Source organism: Anas platyrhynchos, chromosome 2, assembly GCF_047663525.1.
Source record: "Anas platyrhynchos isolate ZD024472 breed Pekin duck chromosome 2, IASCAAS_PekinDuck_T2T, whole genome shotgun sequence".
Classification (NCBI taxonomy): Eukaryota; Metazoa; Chordata; class Aves; order Anseriformes; family Anatidae; genus Anas; species Anas platyrhynchos.
Window position 1 is genome coordinate 78,590,442 of NC_092588.1, and position 19,017 is coordinate 78,609,458.

The 19,017-nt window shown below is 52.0% G+C and overlaps 1 protein-coding gene across 1 annotated transcript; it reads left to right on the plus strand.

Annotated features, from left to right (window-relative positions):
• The first annotated feature begins 9,599 nt into the window (after positions 1–9,599).
• On the plus strand, positions 9,600–15,174 carry FOXF2 (forkhead box F2). Its single transcript, XM_027451692.3, has 2 exons — positions 9,600–10,672; positions 14,251–15,174. Exons 1-2 carry the CDS (start codon positions 9,655–9,657, stop codon positions 14,415–14,417), a joined length of 1,185 nt encoding a protein of 394 aa, XP_027307493.3. The 5' UTR covers positions 9,600–9,654; the 3' UTR covers positions 14,418–15,174.
• Positions 15,175–19,017: the final 3,843 nt, after the last annotated feature.

The following is a 19,017-nucleotide window of genomic DNA, read 5'->3' on the forward strand; positions in this document are numbered from 1 at the left end:
GCAAATAATAAATATCAAGTCAGCAGAAATCCTCCAAAACTGGAAATTCCCCTGTGCCCATCACAATACACATTAGAAATTCCAAAAGGCAGCAGTATGCATGGGTAACGTGACCACAAAACACAGTTAGGTTCCTCTCACATGCCTCTGACCCTGTAAACCATAGGCTTTACATGAGTGCTCCTTACACTGCCACATCCTTTCTACCTGTAACAGAAATCACCAATGCGTCCATTCTGCCAATACAAATGTAGTTATATTAGACCTATCTCAGGCCTAACTACCATTTTCAAAATGGGTTGGCAGAGATTTCATCTGTGTTTTTCACCCTGTGGCCCTCGGGATACTGAAAATGCAGCTTGACCGCCACTGATAGAAATACAACATGTATGGACTCTGCTAGACCCCAAGAAACCTCAGGTGAGGAAACACTAGGGCAAGAAAAATCATTTTATGTGGCACAAGTTTATACAAATATTTTACATATGTGTTGCACACGTGTTTGTTACATATGTGAATATGTAAATAGACATAAATAAAGGATGTATGTGTGCATAAACATATATATCTGTACCTATATGTATAAAAAAGCCTACTATTTCTGATTTAGAATCTAAGTAGCTGGAAATAACCCCGTTTTTCCTAACTTTTGGCTCAACATACACCACTTTGCCAGGCTGGGTCCAATCTCAGAGAAGAAATAACTTTGGGATAAAACTGGAGACAGGTTGAAAAGAAAGATAGCCACTGGGACATAATCCAGACGTACAAATAATCTGGATATCGCTGCTGGTCAGTTTTACACTCGGACATCTCACAGAGATGAATGGTCCAGAGAACTACAAGGGCTCAGACTTCTAAAGGCCTCCACCCCCAGCATCAGATTCATATTTTTTGTGTGGAGCTCAGAGGCTGAACATGCTACTTCCTTTGAGCCAGATTTCCCCTTGGATTCATGCTGCAGATTTCAGGAGTTGGAATAAGTTATCCATTGGAGAATAAATTAGTTATTGGCAGGACAACTTTGGCAGCAGCTTAATCTTCCAATCAGTTGCTCCACTAGCATTCTTCTATCCTGGAGAAAAGGGCACGTCCTCCTGGGTCTAGCATTTCTCAGGGTAAGTTTGCAATCAGACTCAATTTGGAGGCGAAAAGATGTGACATTTTCTCTTAAAATGATAAGCTCCTTCTCAATTAAGGCCCAAGTGATTTTTTTTTTTCTTTTTCTTAGGAGAACAGGAAGAGGAGGAGAGAAAAAAGCCTAATGAAAGTAACAGTAGGATTTGTGTGACTACATGCAGGACATGATATCCTATGCACCACATGCCCCATGGGAAGCCCCTGCCTCTTACCCACTCCATGGCTGTTGTTTCATTTCTTTTTCTGCTCTCTCTCAGGTGTCTTTAGAGCCTCCAAGCCACAGCACCTGATCGTAATCAGATGCATGATTAGCCATTAGGCTGATACCACATTGTCCCACCCATTAGATAGGACTCTGACCCTTTAGATAATGTCTTACCAGACATCACCTCCACCCCGTGAAAGTACACAGCACAGTTCCCATGCAGATCCTCTGGGAAAGGGGCAGCAGGACGGAGGTGGCTGGCTCGCAGACTCTGCACTATATCCCTCACTGGTTATTTCTTGTACTGCAAGAGCATCTGCAGATCCCTGCTGCACATTCCAGCCTCACTGTTCCGTAGCTGGACGTACACCTAGCAGGAAAGGCATCCTTCTATGCAGAAATTACAGAGCGTTTGTCTTGGTTTGTCTTTGTCTTAGACACAGCTTGGGAAGCGCTGTGACAAGATCCAAAGAGCTGTAAGCTCCCGTAACATTAAAGTGCTGACTCAGCATCTTTCATGCATATTACTGGATTTCAGAGCCATGTCTGGGGTGACAGCTGTCAATGGAGCCAGGACTGCCCATGAGAGCAATCCCCCCACCCTGGGGTCTGCTGGCCACTCAGCCTGATGCATTCCTCAACCAGCACACCTAAGGATGTCCTCCTTGACACCTGTCTGAATCCACAGCAGCTCACTTCTGACACAGACCCTGCTTTGCTTCTGGGAGGGTCCATCTTCATCCTCTGCAGTCTCCACCAGCAACCCTCAAACAGTAATAAGGGGAGAAACTTGCAGAGAGGAGCCCACAACTATCGCAGCTCCACACACTAGGCATTCTCTCTCTCATCATCACTCCCCACTTATCATCACTCCCCACTTCAGCAACTGTATCTTGCCCTTGCAGGGCTCCACTCCTTCTTTCTGGACCCCTTTCTTACCTAGCAGCCAAAAATCCCAGCCCACAGGCAGTGCCACCGTGGTGCCTGCTTACCCAGATCACTCCCCCTTTAACCAACATTGCTGCAAGGTGGGGCACGGACAGGGCTGAGAAAAAGTGCTCAATGCAGCCACCTGCTAAATTGTGAGCTAGCAGGGTGCCGTCTTGTCCTGCATGCACTGGCTCAAGGAAAGGCAAACATCTTCATGTGTAATAGCAAAGACAGGATAGTGTTCTCTGGGTGGGAAGAAGATGGTAATATTTTTTGCATGGAGAAGGACATGGGGGAGCAAGGGGCAGCACAAGGATTTGCTTGAAAGGAGAAAGGAGAAGGAAAGGAGAATGGAGAATAAGGAGAGAAGAGATAAGAATTAAAGGAAGAAAGAAGAAAAGGCAAAAGTGAAAAGGAAAGGGAAAGGGAAAGGGAAAGGGAAAGGGAAAGGGAAAGGGAAAGGGAAAGGGAAAGGGAAAGGGAAAGGGAAAGGGAAAGGGAAAGGGAAAGGGAAAGGGAAAGGGAAAGGGAAAGGGAAACCTCTGTCTCTAAACCATTTTATTCTGCTGTTTTCATTTTTATTTTTCTGGCAATTGAAAATGAGAAAGTGGAAAGGATATAACATTATCTAGTGCTCGAAGAGATTCCGTGCTTTGCATCTGTAACACAGCCGTATCGGTGGGCTGTTTCTGCGGGAGAGGAGGAGCAAAACGCCTTCGTCCCCGTGCCGGCCACTTCTTTGGCTCTTCCCCGGTGCCCCTAAAGAGGCTGCTCCGGGGGGCTCCGAGGTTGCCGGCACCGGGGGGCTCCGGGGGTCAGACCATCTCCTAAGGGGATGTCCGCACTGTATTTTTGGCCCCCAGAGGGTTCCCCTTGGGAGAAGGATAAATCCAGGCGCTGCTCTCCAGCCCCCAGCCTGAGAACAGCGGGGTTATTTAGGGCCACGCGGCCTGGATCCTGGAACAACTCTCAGCCTTCCTCTCCTCCTCCAAACAATAAAAGCTTTCCTCCAAGTATTTAATAAATACGAACTCGTAACCTAAGTGTGGTGTCAACCTCGTGTTCCAAAGGCATCGCGGGTCTCTGGAAGCAGAGGCTGTTACCCTGCCCTGGGACAAATCCCAGGCGAGAGTTTTTGCTTAGGGATGCTCAGTCCCTGCCTGGCCCCTGTCTGCCGGGGGATTTATTTCCGTGTAAAGAAGCGAGAGACAAACAAGGGGGCCTTGAAAATCATCGAGGTCGGGGAGGGGGGGGTCCTTCTTCCTTTCCAAGAGCGAAAAACCAACCCCAGAGGGTTTACAAGCGAGCGGCTCCCGGCCCGTGGCAGCAAGGTGCGCGCCGGGGTCGAAGCCGAGAGCCCGGGGAGGGGTCGCTGCGGGGGTGCCGGGGCCGTGCTGTCCCGGCAGGTGGGGCCGTGCCGGGGCCCCCATTTCCAGGAGCCCAGCGCCACCCAGCGGAGAGGCCGGGCCGGCGGCACGGGGGGCTCCCCGCCGCGGGGAGGGGGTCCCGGCGGCCCCGGTCCCCCCCTGCCGCCCGGAGGCACTGTGGCTCCCAGAGCCACCCCCACCGAGGGGGCAGCCTGCGAGGGGCTTCGTTAAGAAACCTCTCCCTCTACATACATATATATATATATATGAATGGATTTGGGTATGGATTTGAGTCCTTTTATTTTTTTTTTTGGTGTTCCCCTCCCTCTCTGCTGTAGAGGAAGAGATGGATCTGCTGTTCCGCAATGTCCTAATGAGTTTGGGAAAGCAAGCAATAACGGTGTGTATACACTCTGTCAGTGGAAGTTTAAAAAAAATAATAGTAATAATTAAAAAAAAAAAAAAAAGTTAATCATTCGGAGGGTTTTTTGGCCCGGAGTCCGTGTTTCCGAAAGGTCAGTGCTATCATTTTGACGTTGATTATGTAGCTGTTCTGGTCCCAAGTATGCTCCCCTCCCCTCCTAGCGTGGTGTGCGAGGATTGTATTTGAAAGGGAGGAAGCAGATACCGAAAGTGATGGCTGATGAATTGTCTAAACCCTTCAGGGACATTTCGTGCGGGGGCTCGGAGGCAGCTCATCAATAAAAGCCTCCCGGATGGAGGAGAGAGAAAAAGGGCGCTGGGACTCTGTGCGGGGGGGACCCCGGAGGCACCATCACCCCCCCCTTCCCCTTTGATCTGGTGGGGGACCCTAGCAGACCCAAGGCTTTGGAGACACCGGTGTAAAGAGGTGTGTGCGGGGGGGGGGGAGAAGGGGACACATCGATCCCATAAAAGCATACACACCGAAAAAAAAAAAAAAAAAAAAAAAGGATGTAAAAGGGGCTTTAGGGTTTTCTGCCCCCGCCACCTCGAAGTGGCCCTAATGAGTGAGGAGGTGGCCGCAGAGTCCGTGCCCGCGCTTGGCAGGCTCGGTCCTTAGGTGCGAGCTCGGATTATTACTTTTTTCCAACCTCTGTTCGTAAATCATGTCATAATCCGGCACTCGGTAACCCGGCCCTACCTTTGAGTGGGTCGTTATGTTTTACGGGCTTTACTTAGAAATTAATGAAAACCTCTCACGAAAGAGGGGGGCTGGGGTGGAGGGAAGGCGGGGAGCGGGAGCGAGCAGGGAAACCTGCTCCTGATTAGGGCCTTCCCCGAAATTCATAGGCGAGCACCCTCCGATGCTGGATCCTTTTTCCCAGCCATCCCCCCCCCCGCTCTGGCACGGACCGGCACGGCGGCTCCCCCGGGTTCCTGCAGGATGGGGACGTGGGGACGGAATGGGGACGTTTCTGGGGCTGGGGTCCGCGACAGAGCGGGAAGGGGGATGTAGGGAGGGATGCAGGGGGCTGGGGGCACCGCTGGCTCGCTCGCCGCGGCCAAACAGTTTGCTCCAAATGGTATGGAAAGTAATTAAGGTCGGAGCACGCATGAAAATTATTGACAATGTGTAAAGTCAGAAATCTCATTTGATCGGAATGTAAACCCGGGCGGGTGAGAAGCCAGGCAAAAAAAAAAAAAAAAAAAAAAAAAGGGTACCGCGCGTTCAGATCTCGGGCCAAACCCTGTTTTGCCCTTACTCGCGGCTGTCAGTGGGGTATGTGGAGCGGGATCCTACAGCTTTCCCTACAGCCTGCAGGAACGCGGATACCTGCGCCGGTCTCCAAACTTTCCGCTTCTTATTTTACCCCGCGCCCGTCACGTTTTATTTACACCCGCAGAGGATGCTCGGAGACAAAAGAGTTTTGTTTTGCTTTTTTTTTTTTTTCTTTTTTCCACGTCAAAGATGTTTTGTATTTTTGGAAGGGTTGTGTTTCCTTTTAAAGAGGTGACCTATATCCTGACCACTGTAGGGGGTTTATTTTGATGCTCCGGGAAGTTCAGTGGGAGCTGTGCAGAGCTGGGAGGGGATAAAATCTTTACCGTTCTCATCTGGCATAGGAAAAGCCAAGCCTCCCCACACAAACACTTGGTGGAAGTACTCGGGGGTGACACTTGCAAACCCGATGCTGTTCTTGCGGGACGGTGGAGCGGAGCTCTCCCTTGCAACACCCTCGTTACCTGCCTCCTCTGTCCCTCGTGCCATACTAATTCACGACCACTACTTTCACGGAGGTGTCCCTACCTGGCCTTAGATCCCCTCACACCCAGGCACTGCTAAAAAAATTCCTAAGGTATCTTAATGGGAAGCCAGCCAAAGCTAGGTGGTGATCCCCCAGGTAACCCCTGCAAAATGCTACGAGAGCGGTGCCCGCTCTGGGCACTGAGCACTTGGGCTGATGCTATTAGGGCTATGCTGGTTTTGTGGTTAATTTGCTCTTTTCTATTTATATTTATTTTATTTTATTATTATTTTCTCTCGCAAGGAGAGGTAGGCCCCCGCTCTTTGCTCCTCGCCTGCCCTGGGGACGGGAGGTGCTCTCCCGACCTGGGATGCTTCAACCCCAACCACGGGATGCCGAGACCCTCTCCCTTTTCCTCCAGCCTCCGGAAAGGAGAGAGACCCCAGCTCTTCAGCGAGAGCTGGGAAAAAGGGTCCCGACGGCAGCCTGCGGGGAGCCATCTATAAAAAGAGTCACGCCTGCTCCTCTTTGCGTACGCAAAGAAGGGGAGGGGGGTGGAGAAAAACAAGGAAAAAAAAAAAAAAACTCTCCAAACAAACACTGGGATCGCACGGCTACTGCCAGAGGTCCCGAGAAGTCAAGAGGTCCCGGGAGCAGCACAAAGGACGGGGCAGGACCGCTGCCAGCCCCTTCCCATCCCGGCCTTTCTGTCCCCTCCGCCCGGCGTCCTCCCGCCGCCTCGGGGCTGGTCCCGTCCCGGGAGGGCTCCCAGTGCCTCCGGGACCGGATCCCGGTTCCCGGAGCTCGGCTGCGGTCGGTGGGCTCGTCCCGCTCGGGAAAAAATGCCCGCACGTCCCCCATGCGGCAGCGCATCGCCGTCAGCCGCCGTGGATCGAGAGCTGAGCCCAGGCACCCTGAAACTGACAGTGGGAGGAAAATCCTCCGGGGCTTAAGGAAAGGCACTTTTACAATACTGCGGGGATTTGTTTAAGTTTCAGTCTCGGGTTTAATTGGAAAAACGCTTCTCATCTGCAGGACCTCAGAGCAAGGGAAAGAGCCTCAAGCACACAGTTAAAAAAAAAAAAAAAAATGGAGAAATTGGAGGGGGGGGGCAGAAGAAGAAGAAGAAAAAAACAAAAAGCAAGGACTCCAAGATAACCGTAAACATTTATCTTTCATATTTGTCTCCCATTTTCTTAACTGGTTTAGTCTACGTTATTTCATTTAGCCCACGAAGCAGAGGGGACAGTGTTATGAACATGAAACTGAAACCGCAATAATGAAGAGATTTCCTAGAATAAAAACGATGATTATAGAACAACATCTGAGTAACCAAATCTGCCAAAAAGTTTAATTTCCGTATACTCTGGTAAAACAAACCAGTTGTGCTCCAAAGCTGGGATCAGCTCAGAAATGGATACACCAACCAAAATAAACATCTCCACCAAACAGCAAATGCACTTCTGTTTAATCAGAGGCACTTCAAACCATCTTTTAAAGCCTCAGTACCATGTCTTGGAGACTTCTTAATGCTATGTTTAAAACAATCGTCTGCGGAGAAGAGGACGTTTCTAGCAGGTAGGAGGGAGATGACCCAGCTTGTGAGCCCCGATTCCCTCATCAGGGCTGCTTTGAGATGACCGCAGACATCGGCTCTCTTCCCTCGAGTTTTGGTACATTGTCCGAGCCGGTCTGCCCCGTGGCAAAACACCGACATCCCCCTAAACCGTGACATCTGCCTGGGAATTAAATGCCCCTTGCCACCCCGCCGCTATAGCACGGAGCAAGGCGAGCTGTCTGAGAGGTGGCCAGGTCAGAGCCATCTTCAGCCCTCTTCCCCCCGGCACCGGCTTCTATTTAATGCCTTCAGCCTCCCGATGCTGGCCGCAGTGGCTCGGGGATGTCAGCCACGCGTGGCCCGGGGATGCCACCCGCGAGTGGGACAGCCGTGATTTGCAGCCGGACGGCCCGCCGCGGAAGGCGACAAAGGACGCTCGCCCGCCGACCTACAGCAGGGAAGGATGTTTACGCACAAAAGCACGGATTTTCTTAAAATATTCCCCATCGGTCGTTGCAACGAGATCGGGAATCGCACGTCGGCCTCCTCCCCGCCCCGCCGAGAAAAATAAAAGATACGTGTTTTTTGTGGGGGGGTTTGGTCTTAATTTACACCGGGAACAATTTAAACCGATGCCTCAGGAAAGGTGAGCACGATCTATTGACAGAGAAGTCTTTTTTTTTTTTTTTTTCCTATTAAAAATGTGTAGAAAACCTTGCCGGACTTCGCAGTGTTTTTCTTAGCTGATTCTCAGGTACAATCAAGCCCTTTTCGGACACATTCCCATGTACGTAGCAGTGGTGATCTGGAGGAAGCTGTCGACGCCTGTTCAGTTAATTTAGGTTTTCTTTGTCTAATTACTGGGGAGCTTAGGGAAAAGGAGCCGGGCTCAGGGCAGTAAACTGACACTTGGGCTCTGTGTGTGGTATCCAGGCAGAGTTTGATGGAAAAAGCCTGCTTCCACTCAACTGCAGGTCACTGTCTGGGACCAGCCCCACCCCCTCCCTGCCCGTACCCACCAGCGAGCTCCCAGCACGGAGCTGCGCTGGAGACAGACGGACACACGGACACACACACACACATACAGACAGAAGGCTGCAGGCACGGCGTCCCCCTCTGCCCAGGTCCTTCCCACCGCCGTGCCTTTGCTGCAGCATCCCTCCCCGCCGCCGTCCTCCTCCCGTCTCCAGCTTGATGCTGGAGTCTCCCAAGGCAACTGGGAGCAGCCCTGTGCCTCCGACGGCCCCTCTCCTCCCTGCCCCGTTTCCTCCGGCAAACGGAGGCTCCCAGCAGGGGGTAAGCCCCCCCCCCCCCCCCCAATTGAGGTTGCACCGGGAGAAAATCTCCGAGGAGAGGAAGGAGAGAGGGAGGGAAGGAGGGCGCATCCTTGGTGCTCCGACACGACCCCTGGGTTGCTCCTCATTTCGTTTTATATGCGGAGGGATGGGGGTGTCAAGGGGTACCGAGAAGCTGTCCCCATCCTAAAGGAAAAAAAAAAAAGAAAAAGAAAAAGGAAAATCGGAGGTCTGGTAGGCTTGAGGAGCGGAGGCAGCAGCAGCAGCAGCAGCAGCGCCTCCTGCCCAGATGAAGAGTGGCCACAGGCCAGCTGGAAAGGGGGTGGTCTCTCGCTCCCGCTCGCTCCCCCTCTATCTCTGCCGCCCGGCTGATTTCTCAGCCGGATTCAAGGGGGGTCTGCAGGGAAAGAAATAAAATCATCATAATAATATATTAAAAAAAAAAAAAAAAGCGAGCGAAATTGAAGAACCCGATAGGCGGCCGAGCCTCTAAGGCAGGAAAAAAGTGCCTGTGAAGGGCTGAGGGTGCGGAAAGGGGCCGGGGGCGTGCGGGGGGGCTCCTGCTTTTCCTCCCGGTGCCGGTTTAGGCAGCGGGACGGTGCCCAGGTGGGGGGCAGAGGAGGAAGCGGAGCGGCGCTGAGCGGAGCCTCGGCGGGCGGCACGGGGAGGGAGGGCGGGGGCCGAGCCGGGGCCGAGCCGGGGCCGTGCCGGGGCCGTGCCGGGGCCGTGCCGGTCCATCCCGCCCCGGCGGAAAGCAGAGGAGCCGTGGCGCAAGGGGCCGGCCGGGAGGGATGCGCAGGGCGCCGCCGCCGCGCTGAGGAGGTGCCCGCAGGACAGCGGCTCCCGGAGCCCCCCCCCCCCGCTCTCCCCAACCTCCCCCCTCCTCCTCCTCCTCCGCGGGGCACCCCCCGCCCCGGTACCCACCCCGCCCGGCTCCCCCCCTTCCCTCCCCGCCTCACCCCAGCCGGCCCCATTCCCCTCCCTCCGCCAGATGACCACCGCCAGCGGCCAGCAGCGGCTGGAGCCCCCCGTCCCTCTCCGCTCCTGCAGCCCGGCTCCCGGAGCTCTCCAGATGAGCCGGCCGCCCTCCTCCGCCCTGGAGACCTCCACCTCCTCTTCCTCCACCTCCACCTCCTCCTCCTCCTCCTCCTCCTCGGCGGCGGCGGCGACCTCCAAGAGCAAGAAGGCCAGCTCGGGGCTGCGGCGGCCGGAGAAGCCCCCTTACTCCTACATCGCCCTGATCGTCATGGCCATCCAGAGCTCGCCCTCCAAGCGGCTGACCCTCAGCGAGATCTACCAGTTCCTGCAGGCCCGCTTCCCTTTCTTCCGCGGCTCCTACCAGGGCTGGAAGAACTCGGTGCGCCACAACCTCTCGCTCAACGAGTGCTTCATCAAGCTGCCCAAGGGGCTGGGCCGCCCGGGCAAGGGCCACTACTGGACCATCGACCCGGCCAGCGAGTTCATGTTCGAGGAGGGCTCCTTCCGACGGCGGCCCCGCGGCTTCAGGAGGAAGTGCCAGGCGCTCAAGCCCATGTACCGCATGATGAACGGGCTGGGCTTCGGCGCCTCCATCCTCCCGCAGGGCTTCGACTTCCAGGCGCCCCCCGCCTCCCTCGCCTGCCACTCCAACGGCTACAACCTCGACATGATGCCCAACGCCATGGCCAGCGGCTACGAGGGACTCAGCGGCGGCCACCACGTCCCGCACATGTCGCCCAACCCCGGCTCGACCTACATGGCCAGCTGCCCGGTGACTGCCAACGGGGACTACGGCCCCGACAGCAGCAGCAGCCCCGTGCCCTCCTCGCCGGCCATGGCGAGCGCCATCGAGTGCCACTCGCCCTACACGAGCCCTTCGGCTCACTGGACAGCCTCGGGGGCCTCGCCCTACCTCAAGCAGCAGGGCCTCCCCGCCGCCAACGCCGCCTCCTCGGGCATCCACTCCAGCGTGCCCTCCTACTCCCTGGAGCAGGGCTACCTGCACCAGAGCCCCCGCGACGACCTCTCAGGTACGGGGGGCTGCGGGGAGGCCCCGGACCCGGCCCCCCCGCCAAGGGTCTCCGCCGGTAGCGGGGGGCTTCGGCGGGGACCCCCCGGCAGCGGTGGGGCAGGGGGGAAAGAGGGGCACGGTCTGCCAGAGGGACAGGGTGGCAAGGGGATCGGAGCCGGTCTGTTTCGGGATCGGGGGGGATGGCCGGGGGCGTAGGGCATCGCTCCGTCCCGGCTTTAGCTCGTTCCCCCCCCCCCGGGACGCCTCGGTAAACCGCGGTCCGTGGGGACTCGTAGGGGGAGGCATCGGAAAAGGCGTTAAATATTATCCCCAAAGCCCTGCGGGCTGCGGGGGAAAAGGAAAAAAAAAAATAGGAAAAAAAAAAAAAAAAAAAAAAAACACGAAAGAAAAAAACCGCTAATCTCGAGAAATGCGAAGGAGATTAAAGCAGATCCAGTGCATTTCTGCAAGCGGAGGGAAAAAGGGTTTCTTCTGCTCTCTTTCTCACCCCCTCCCTGCCCGGCCGGTGATTACAGACAATGTCTGCTCAGAAAAAAATCCTAGCACAAAAATGGGTAAAAGATGTTGGGCTCTTACGGGGAAATTTTCCAAATAGCCCTTTTAAACGTGGGTCCCGGAGGTTAAGCAAACAAAGACAGTCTGGGCTGGACCACACCGAAGAGGATTTTAGCCTGACTTAACCCCTATGAGAGCGGGGTCTTGTTCAATTTTATGGGAATTTCAACAAGTAACAAATACAGGCGACCCTCAGCGCTGGGTCCCCTCCTGCCCCCGCCTTGGGCTCCTGTCAATCACCCCCCGGTCCCCCTCCGAGCCCCGCACCCTGCCCCGGCCTCCCCGCGGGGCGGGCGTGCGGGGAGCCCCGCAGCGGGCAGCCGGGGGGGCTCGGAGGGGATGCCCGGCACAGCAGCGAGCCGCCTTCCCTCTGTTTAAATAACCACAATCATCATCATCATCATCAAAAATTAAAGGTGACAAAACACTAATCAGCCCTGCAGTGGCTGCAGGGGAGAGGAGCGGTTCCCTGTGCCTTACCCGCCGGGCTGCGCGTCCTCCGCAGGGCTGCTCCGTGCCCACGGGGCTCTGCTGCTCTGCTTTCAATCCGTTTTTCGGAGATGCAGCCGCTCCTTCCACGGGGTTTGGTGGCCGGGAGGGGTTCTCCAGGGCATGCCCCGCCGAAATGCCTCCCTTCACCGCTAGCCACTTCGGCTTGGCTTTGTTGCTGTCGCTGTTGTTGCTTGGATTGATTTTTTTTTTTTTTTAATCTGTTTGTTTGTTTGCTTTTCTTTCGGATTTTTCTTTTGGTTTGTTTTTATTTTTCTTTGTTTGTTTTACTTCTGGCGGTGGCCCGGCCGCCCCGCGGGGACACGCGTGGCGAGGGAGAGGGGCTGCGTGGCGGCTGCCCCCTCCTCCTGCCAGGCACCCGAGGTGCCAAAGGCGATTCCTGGAAGAGAAACGTTCATTGTGGGGCAGCTCACGAGCAGCTTCTGAAAACAACAAGCAGAGAGAGAGAGGGAAATAGAGAGAGGGGAAGGGTTCTGGTTCCCCCGAAGCCTCCCACCACGGTTTCCGAGGCTGGGGCGGTTTAAATGCGGCTCTTTTCTGTTGGAGGACGGATGTACAGACAGACCGAGGGACGCTTTTTTAATGCCGACGAAGAGCGTCCGCTTCCAGCAGCTCAGATTTAGTGCCTCCGCTTTGCAAAGCGGAGTTTCTCCGGCTATTTTGCACAGCCTCTGCTCTGGAGTAGGGATCCGGGCCCTGGACTTTGGGAGCAAACCATCCCCATTGGGAGCAAACCGTCCCCACTCCTCGATTAGATTAATAATAATAATAATCTTATTATTATTATAAAGATCTTTATTATTATTATTATTATTATTATTATTATTATTATTATTATTATTATTATTATTATTATTTACGCGGATCCACTCCTCGTTCGTGTGTGATCCGCAAAATCTCTGCGGTGCAATTGTTTCAGTAGAATTAAAGGAGATAGGGAAAAACGATCCGAGCTCTTTCGTTCGTAATTATTTCCAGCAATAATCTATCCCCTCCTCTCCCCACAAAAGCAGCAGCAAGTGAATTCCGCCTTTCCCTTTCTTTTAATTAAATGCAAAAGCAAATTCGGTGGCAATCGCTGCGGATCGGTCAATAACCTCCTGCTCGTGACAGCGACGGGGAGGACTTGAAACCTTGAATTTGCATCAGACCCAAGAATAAGAGAGGAAAAAAATTGGAAACAGGAGGCTCGGTTCTGCTAAAAGGATTTTGAAGCTGGGGAGGTGGGGGTGGTACGGATTTTTTTCGCACACTATTAAATCCTGCTAAATGATTGAATCAGGATTGTAATAAAGTGCCCTGGTTTATGGTGAGCATACCAGCAGGGTTATTAGAAAGCCGAGGAAATCCAGCGAAATAATCACTTTTATAAAGTGAGCTCTGCGGGGTGAAGGAGGGGACAGTGCTGGAGGAGCCGGGCTGTGCGCGCCGCCGCCGGGGCTCGCTGCACAAATCGCGAAAGGTGCCGGCTCCGTGACGCTGGGGAAAACCGTGCACGTCTCCCTCTTTTTTTCCCCTATCCCTTCTATTTCTTTCCATGCTGCTTTCTTTCTTTTTTCCTTTTTTTTTTTTTTTTTTTTTTTTTTGACCCTCGGTCAGATTTGACAGGGTCCCACCAGCCGAGCCTGACATCCCCACGGCAAAGCAAAGCAAAGCAAAGCAAAGCAAATCCCTTTCTGGCTCCGTCCCGCAGGCCTTGCCCAGGCGATCTCCCCCCTCCCCACTGGTCCTGTAGGATCCCTGCCAGGCTAAAGATCCCCTCGCGGCGCGGGCTGGAGGGCGATCTCCCACGGGGCCTCTTGCGCTCCGTCCCCCCAAGGGTTTCCTTAGGCTGTGGGAAATTAAAATCGGAATTTGAAAGGTCATTTACATGTCGGGGCCGCGGATGTACTTCTCTCGCTGCTGTTGACGAGGCGTGGGGTGTCCTTGCCCTGTATCCGAGGCTCACGAGAACACACACGTGTGCAGGGGCGCAGCTCGCACCCCCCCCCCAAAAAAAAAAAAAAAAATCATACACATCATCAGCACACAAACGAATGACCACAAATGAATGGTGGCAATTCAACCTGCAGCCCCCCAGTCAAAAGCAACCCCCCCGTTCCACCCGACCACCCCCACCTTTCCCGCGAGAGTGGGATTTGGGCACGAGGGAGGGGAAGTCAACGAGGATCAGGACCCGAGTGCCATGTCCCCAGCGCACCCAGAAAACCACGCAAGTGGCATCCTCTGCTCACATCCCCAGTCTCACCTGACCCCGGGCACGACCGAGGGACACTCAGGGGGCAGATGCCCGGCTGTGCCCGTGTTGCCGCACGTAGGGATGCGCCCAGGGCGCGCTCAAGCGTGTGCCCATGGCTCTGCGGCTTGTGGTGCGCCCTACAAGCGGGACAGGGGACAGGCTTCCCCGGGAAGGGGAGCTCCATCACAGAGCAGGGACAGGGGGAAGCCTCTCCTCCGTGCGGGTGAGCTACCTGGTTTCTGAACAGCTCTTCTTCTCTCCTTCTCTTGCAGTGGGATTGCCTCGCTACCAGCATCACCCGTCCCCGGTGTGCGACAGGAAGGATTTTGTCCTCAATTTTAACGGCATTTCTTCCTTTCACCCTTCGGCTAGCGGCTCTTACTACCACCACCACCACCATCAAAGCGTCTGCCAGGACATCAAGCCCTGCGTGATGTGAAGGCAGCGCCCCAACAGAGACAATCAGGTGGCGTCGAGCAGCGCCGACGTATAGACGGACCCACGCAGACGAAATATAATGTGCACTCTGATAGCATTGATAGTACACGAGTCACTTAGCAAAAATTACCTAAGGAAGCAGTTTTCGGGCCCCTCCACTCCTTGAAGGACACGACACGTACAGCCGGTGTAACTCCGAAGCGCTCCCCAAAATCGCGCATCGCTAGGTGAGGCTGAGTGTCCCTGAGCGCGCCGGTGGTAAAACGCCTTTCCGTCGTCTCCTAAAGAGCCGAGCTTTGGGAAAGTGAACGAGCCGAAATATTTTTGTACGAGAAAGTCTCTTTGAATAGGAAAAACCAGTCTCCCAGCTCAGCACCTGCGAGGACACCCCCCTCCGTTTTCCTTTTTTTTTTTTTTTTCTCTCCCCGAGCCCCACCGAGGACACTTTTTATGGACTCCAGCACCGACCGATCGATATTATTAAAACAGTATTGTTTAGCCCTTTCGTGTATAGACTTTAAGAAAAGTTCATTTTGTTTCCAGTATTGCAGCAAGACAACGTTTTGTTTTTTATTTTTACAAAAGTTGTTTTTCTACCACAATATTTTTAAAGAAATATTTTAAATAAATCTCGTGTATACTCACACACTATTGCTTTAAAAGGAGAATATATTTGCACTTATGTATACTTTTTACAGTTTGCCAAAATATTTTGATGTACAAATTTTTTTTTTTTTTTCCAATAAAATGTATATAAACGACAATGTGCTGGGCAGGCACTTCTTTCCCCTCGGCCCCTTTCCGATACATTTCCTCTCCCTTTGCATCCCCCGTTGTTAAAGCTGCAACCCCAAATCCTGAAGGCTCTGGGGGACGAGAGCGAAGAAGGAAAGGGGGGGGACCTGTGCCCGAGGGTCGGGGGCTGCTCTGCCTGATCCCAGGCTGTTCTCGTGGGCAGACTCGAAGATAACGAGGGCAGCGGACACACAAGCAGCAGGGACCAGGTTTCCTGCTTCTCCCCCCGAGGGCTCCTTGCCCCTCGAAATGTTCAGGGCTGTTTGCAGGTGCCCCCCTCCCCACGGCCATGCAGCCCCCCTGCACCCCGGAGAGGCTTCGCCAGGGGGCTGCAGGCAGGAGGGGGCGTAGTGGGGAGCAGGGGTGGGGGGGGGCGAGAAGGATCCTTGATAAAACCGTGGCTTGATAAGCATCGAGGGGCTGGGCGGGGGGAGAACCGAGAATAGAGTGGCCAGGAAAAGTAAAAATAAAAATAAAAAAAAAAAAGGGGGGGAAAAAAAAAGGAAAAAAAAAAGAAACCCGGTGGGGATAGAAGCACCCTCTCTGCGCCCCCCGACCCGGGGCACCCCCGGCGGTCCAACCCCTCACCATAGTGCCCGAAGAGGCTGAAGAGAGAGTGAATTTTGGCAAAATAGGTAGCTGTGCAGGTAGACGCCCGCATGCAGATATACGCACATGCCTATCGATTATATACATGCACTTATACATGCGTAATGGCATATAGGCGCGCACACATATATAATTCTTCATCTTTTCAAATATATATTTATGCTCAAACATGCCCTTTTCTTCCCTGAGCTTCTCAGGGCCTGTGATAAATTATAAAGTCAGTTTCAGAGTTTGCTCCGACCACAGTGCTGTGTTTACATTCTTTCCGAGGCAAGCCTGCATGGTCGTAATTTATATCCTAAACACTCGAACGTAACTTGTTTATACAGGAATGACAGGACCTCAAAGAGAAAAAAACTGCCTTTGCCTCACCGGCGGCCTCGCGTGGGGTGCCAGTGCCCTCCAGCGGCACGACGCCGGCATCGGCCTCCCGCAAGCCCCGGCCTCTTCCCCAGCCTCCGCGGCGGAGGCTCGCAGACTCGCGGATTATCTGAATTTGGGCATTGTGGTCCCCCCCCGCCCCCTCCATCCCGCCCCGGCTCCTGAACGTGATTACAGGGCAGAGAAGGGGACTGAGTCCTCCTAAGAAAGGGGAAGGATCTGCTGGGGCATCCTGCGGGTTGGGGCTTCTGGGCTCGCCCGTAAGGATTTCTCTCCTCTAACAGACTAAGGTTCCCTTTTCACCCGTAAAGCTTCCCAGACAAAGGACATTTCAGAAGCAGTACTCTTCTAGACACCGGTATGTTTCTGGGTGCTGTCTGTAAAATGAACCCAGCCTCTTTTCTTTTTTTTTTTTCTTTTTAATTTTATTTTTTCCCCTCAATTTAAGGCTGACCAGCAAATGCTGAGGAAGGAAACAAAAAAAAAAAAAAAAAAAAAAAAAGGCCAGATTTTTAAGTTAATTTGATCTGATTTTGTTTTGATATTTGATTTTATTATAGTACTCTCTAGCCTAGAAACCCGGTTTTTGTTTAGTCTAAAGAACTCCAGTGGCTGCAGAGCCCATGAGAGCCAAGACCAAGAGCTACGCCATGGAGAGGACAAGGTATTTATGTTTTAGCCATGCAGTTAAAAACTTTTTGCATCTTTTTACATTTGTAAATGATCACTGAACATGCATGAGTGCTAACTCTCCTAGAAAAAGAAAACCTTTGTTAGAGATCCAGCACCTTGAGCCTTCTAATCACAGTACTAAAGGTGCAGAGGTCTATAACACCAAAGAAAAATGGAATTTCTAGTGTTAACACAAACCCAGAAATCTAGATGTGTAGATGTAGTCTGAGTATCGTGAGAGAGCCCAAGAGGACACATCCGACTTTGAGTGTGTATTTGCCAGCCACAGTGTGAAGAAACCTCTAGCTGATATGCTAAAATCAGCATCAGCTGGTGCACAGCATGGGAAGGTCTGCATCCCTGCAGTTTTCTGAGTTGTTGCTTTTTTTTATGAGAAGAGTATTTTCTCGTCCTCTTTATCATTCATTATCTTCTCATTCTTTGCCAGCTGATGTCTCTAGTTGCTTTGTCCTCTATACGTGGATTGCCAGATACCTAAGTACCACCTTTTGTTTCTTTACAGTGTTTTCATCCAAGTAGCACCCAACAAGCACCCAACTCTGTTGACAGAGTCATTGGTCACCTCTGTTCACCTCTGGCTTCCAGCCTAGGGCTACAGCCTCTACAAACCCTTTCTCCTTACAGGTGAGCACAGAGGAGGATAAGATATTATCTCTAGGTATGCTTCTAGTCTCTCCTGAGGAATAGATTAGAATAGGATAGACTTTTAGATTGCACATCTACAAGTCTGCGTTATGTTTTCCAGCAAGATTGGTTGGTCTAATGCTTCAGTAACGCGTCTCCCGCAAACCTTGCCTCGCTAATGACCTCAGTCCATCCCGGCTACAAGAAAGCTACAACTAAATTACAAATAGTTAGTCATCTCGACTGATCGCCTAGCTCCCATTTGGTGAGGCACTGAGGCAAATGGACTGAGTGTAGGCTAATCCAAACATTTCCATTATTAGAGCACACCAGCCAGAGTTTCCGCAGGATGGGAATGAAATCACGCTGGAGCGCCTCAAACAGTTTGCATGTGATCTGCTATAATCTTATATATATATTTTCTCCATTCTCTGGTTTCATCACAGTCTTACTGCCTCAGTGGAGGGATTTTGCTTGTGAGGGTGTTTATGTTACACAGAAAAAACCACTCAACCACTCCAAAGCTGGGATCATTTGAACAATCAATTTAACGTTGACAAAATTAGCCAAATGCAGAGATATCTTATGCGGAACATCAAATTTCTTGCTGACATTTGACCAAAGTGTTTTTTTAAAACAGTCAGTTTATTAATCCCATTAAATCCCTTTGCCTATTATTCTATTAAGACCAACACAAGATTAATATCTTGCTGCATTTTGTCCCAGCTGGCAAAGTGCTTTGAGCAACACAAAATTTTCAGTTTAGTGTGAGAATTTTAGTCTGATTTGGAGGCAAAGAAAATACTTTTTTTTTTTTAAACTCAGTAACAATATGAGTGATTTTATTGAAGTAGAAAGACTTGCTCGTAACATATGCATGAGGTAATATTTAAATAAGCCTGGTCAGAGAAATGGTAGGTATTTCAGTTAGGCCCTGAGAAAGCCAGGTACTGCTTTCAATTATAATTTTAATATACCTGAGCATGTGAGTAGTCCCATTAAATTCAATGGGACTGAGCAGCTGCTTGGAGTTAGAAGTGCTTTGCTGAGGAAGGACGATGGGATCAGAATCAAACAGTACAGGTTCTTCTGATGTGCTGCAGCTGCGCACTCTATAAGAACTGGAGTAGAATATACCTGGTTCATATACAGAACGAAAATTAATTCAAAACATACTCTGGCTTTGAATAGAGATGTATTTTACAAAACCTGCTGGCATTAATCTGCATGAAATACTGCCTTAGCTAATAAGAACACCCGGGCTTTATTTATATATTGAGCCATTTGATAGATACAAATGAAGAAAGAGGTAAATAGAAGCCAACATATTTTTGAATAAAAGCCCAGAGGTTCTCTCAGAGTTCAATGATCTTTGTGTCTAGATTATAAAGAATTCAGAGCAGCTTCATCTGACTTGCCAACTACTGAATAGAGCTCCAAAACATCTGTAATATTAAACAACTTCAAGCCTCCTTTTTATGCTTGTTTTTATCCAATGG

What these genes read in the sequence shown, in the direction of transcription:
- FOXF2 (XM_027451692.3), top strand. Translation starts at nt 9,655, where the DNA reads ATGACCACCGCCAGCGGCCAGCAGCGGCTGGAGCCCCCCGTCCCTCTC. An exon ending in CCCCCGCGACGACCTCTCAG is followed by an intron (nt 10,673 to 14,250) that starts GTACGGGGGGCT and finishes CTTCTCTTGCAG; the next exon opens with TGGGATTGCCTCGCTACCAG.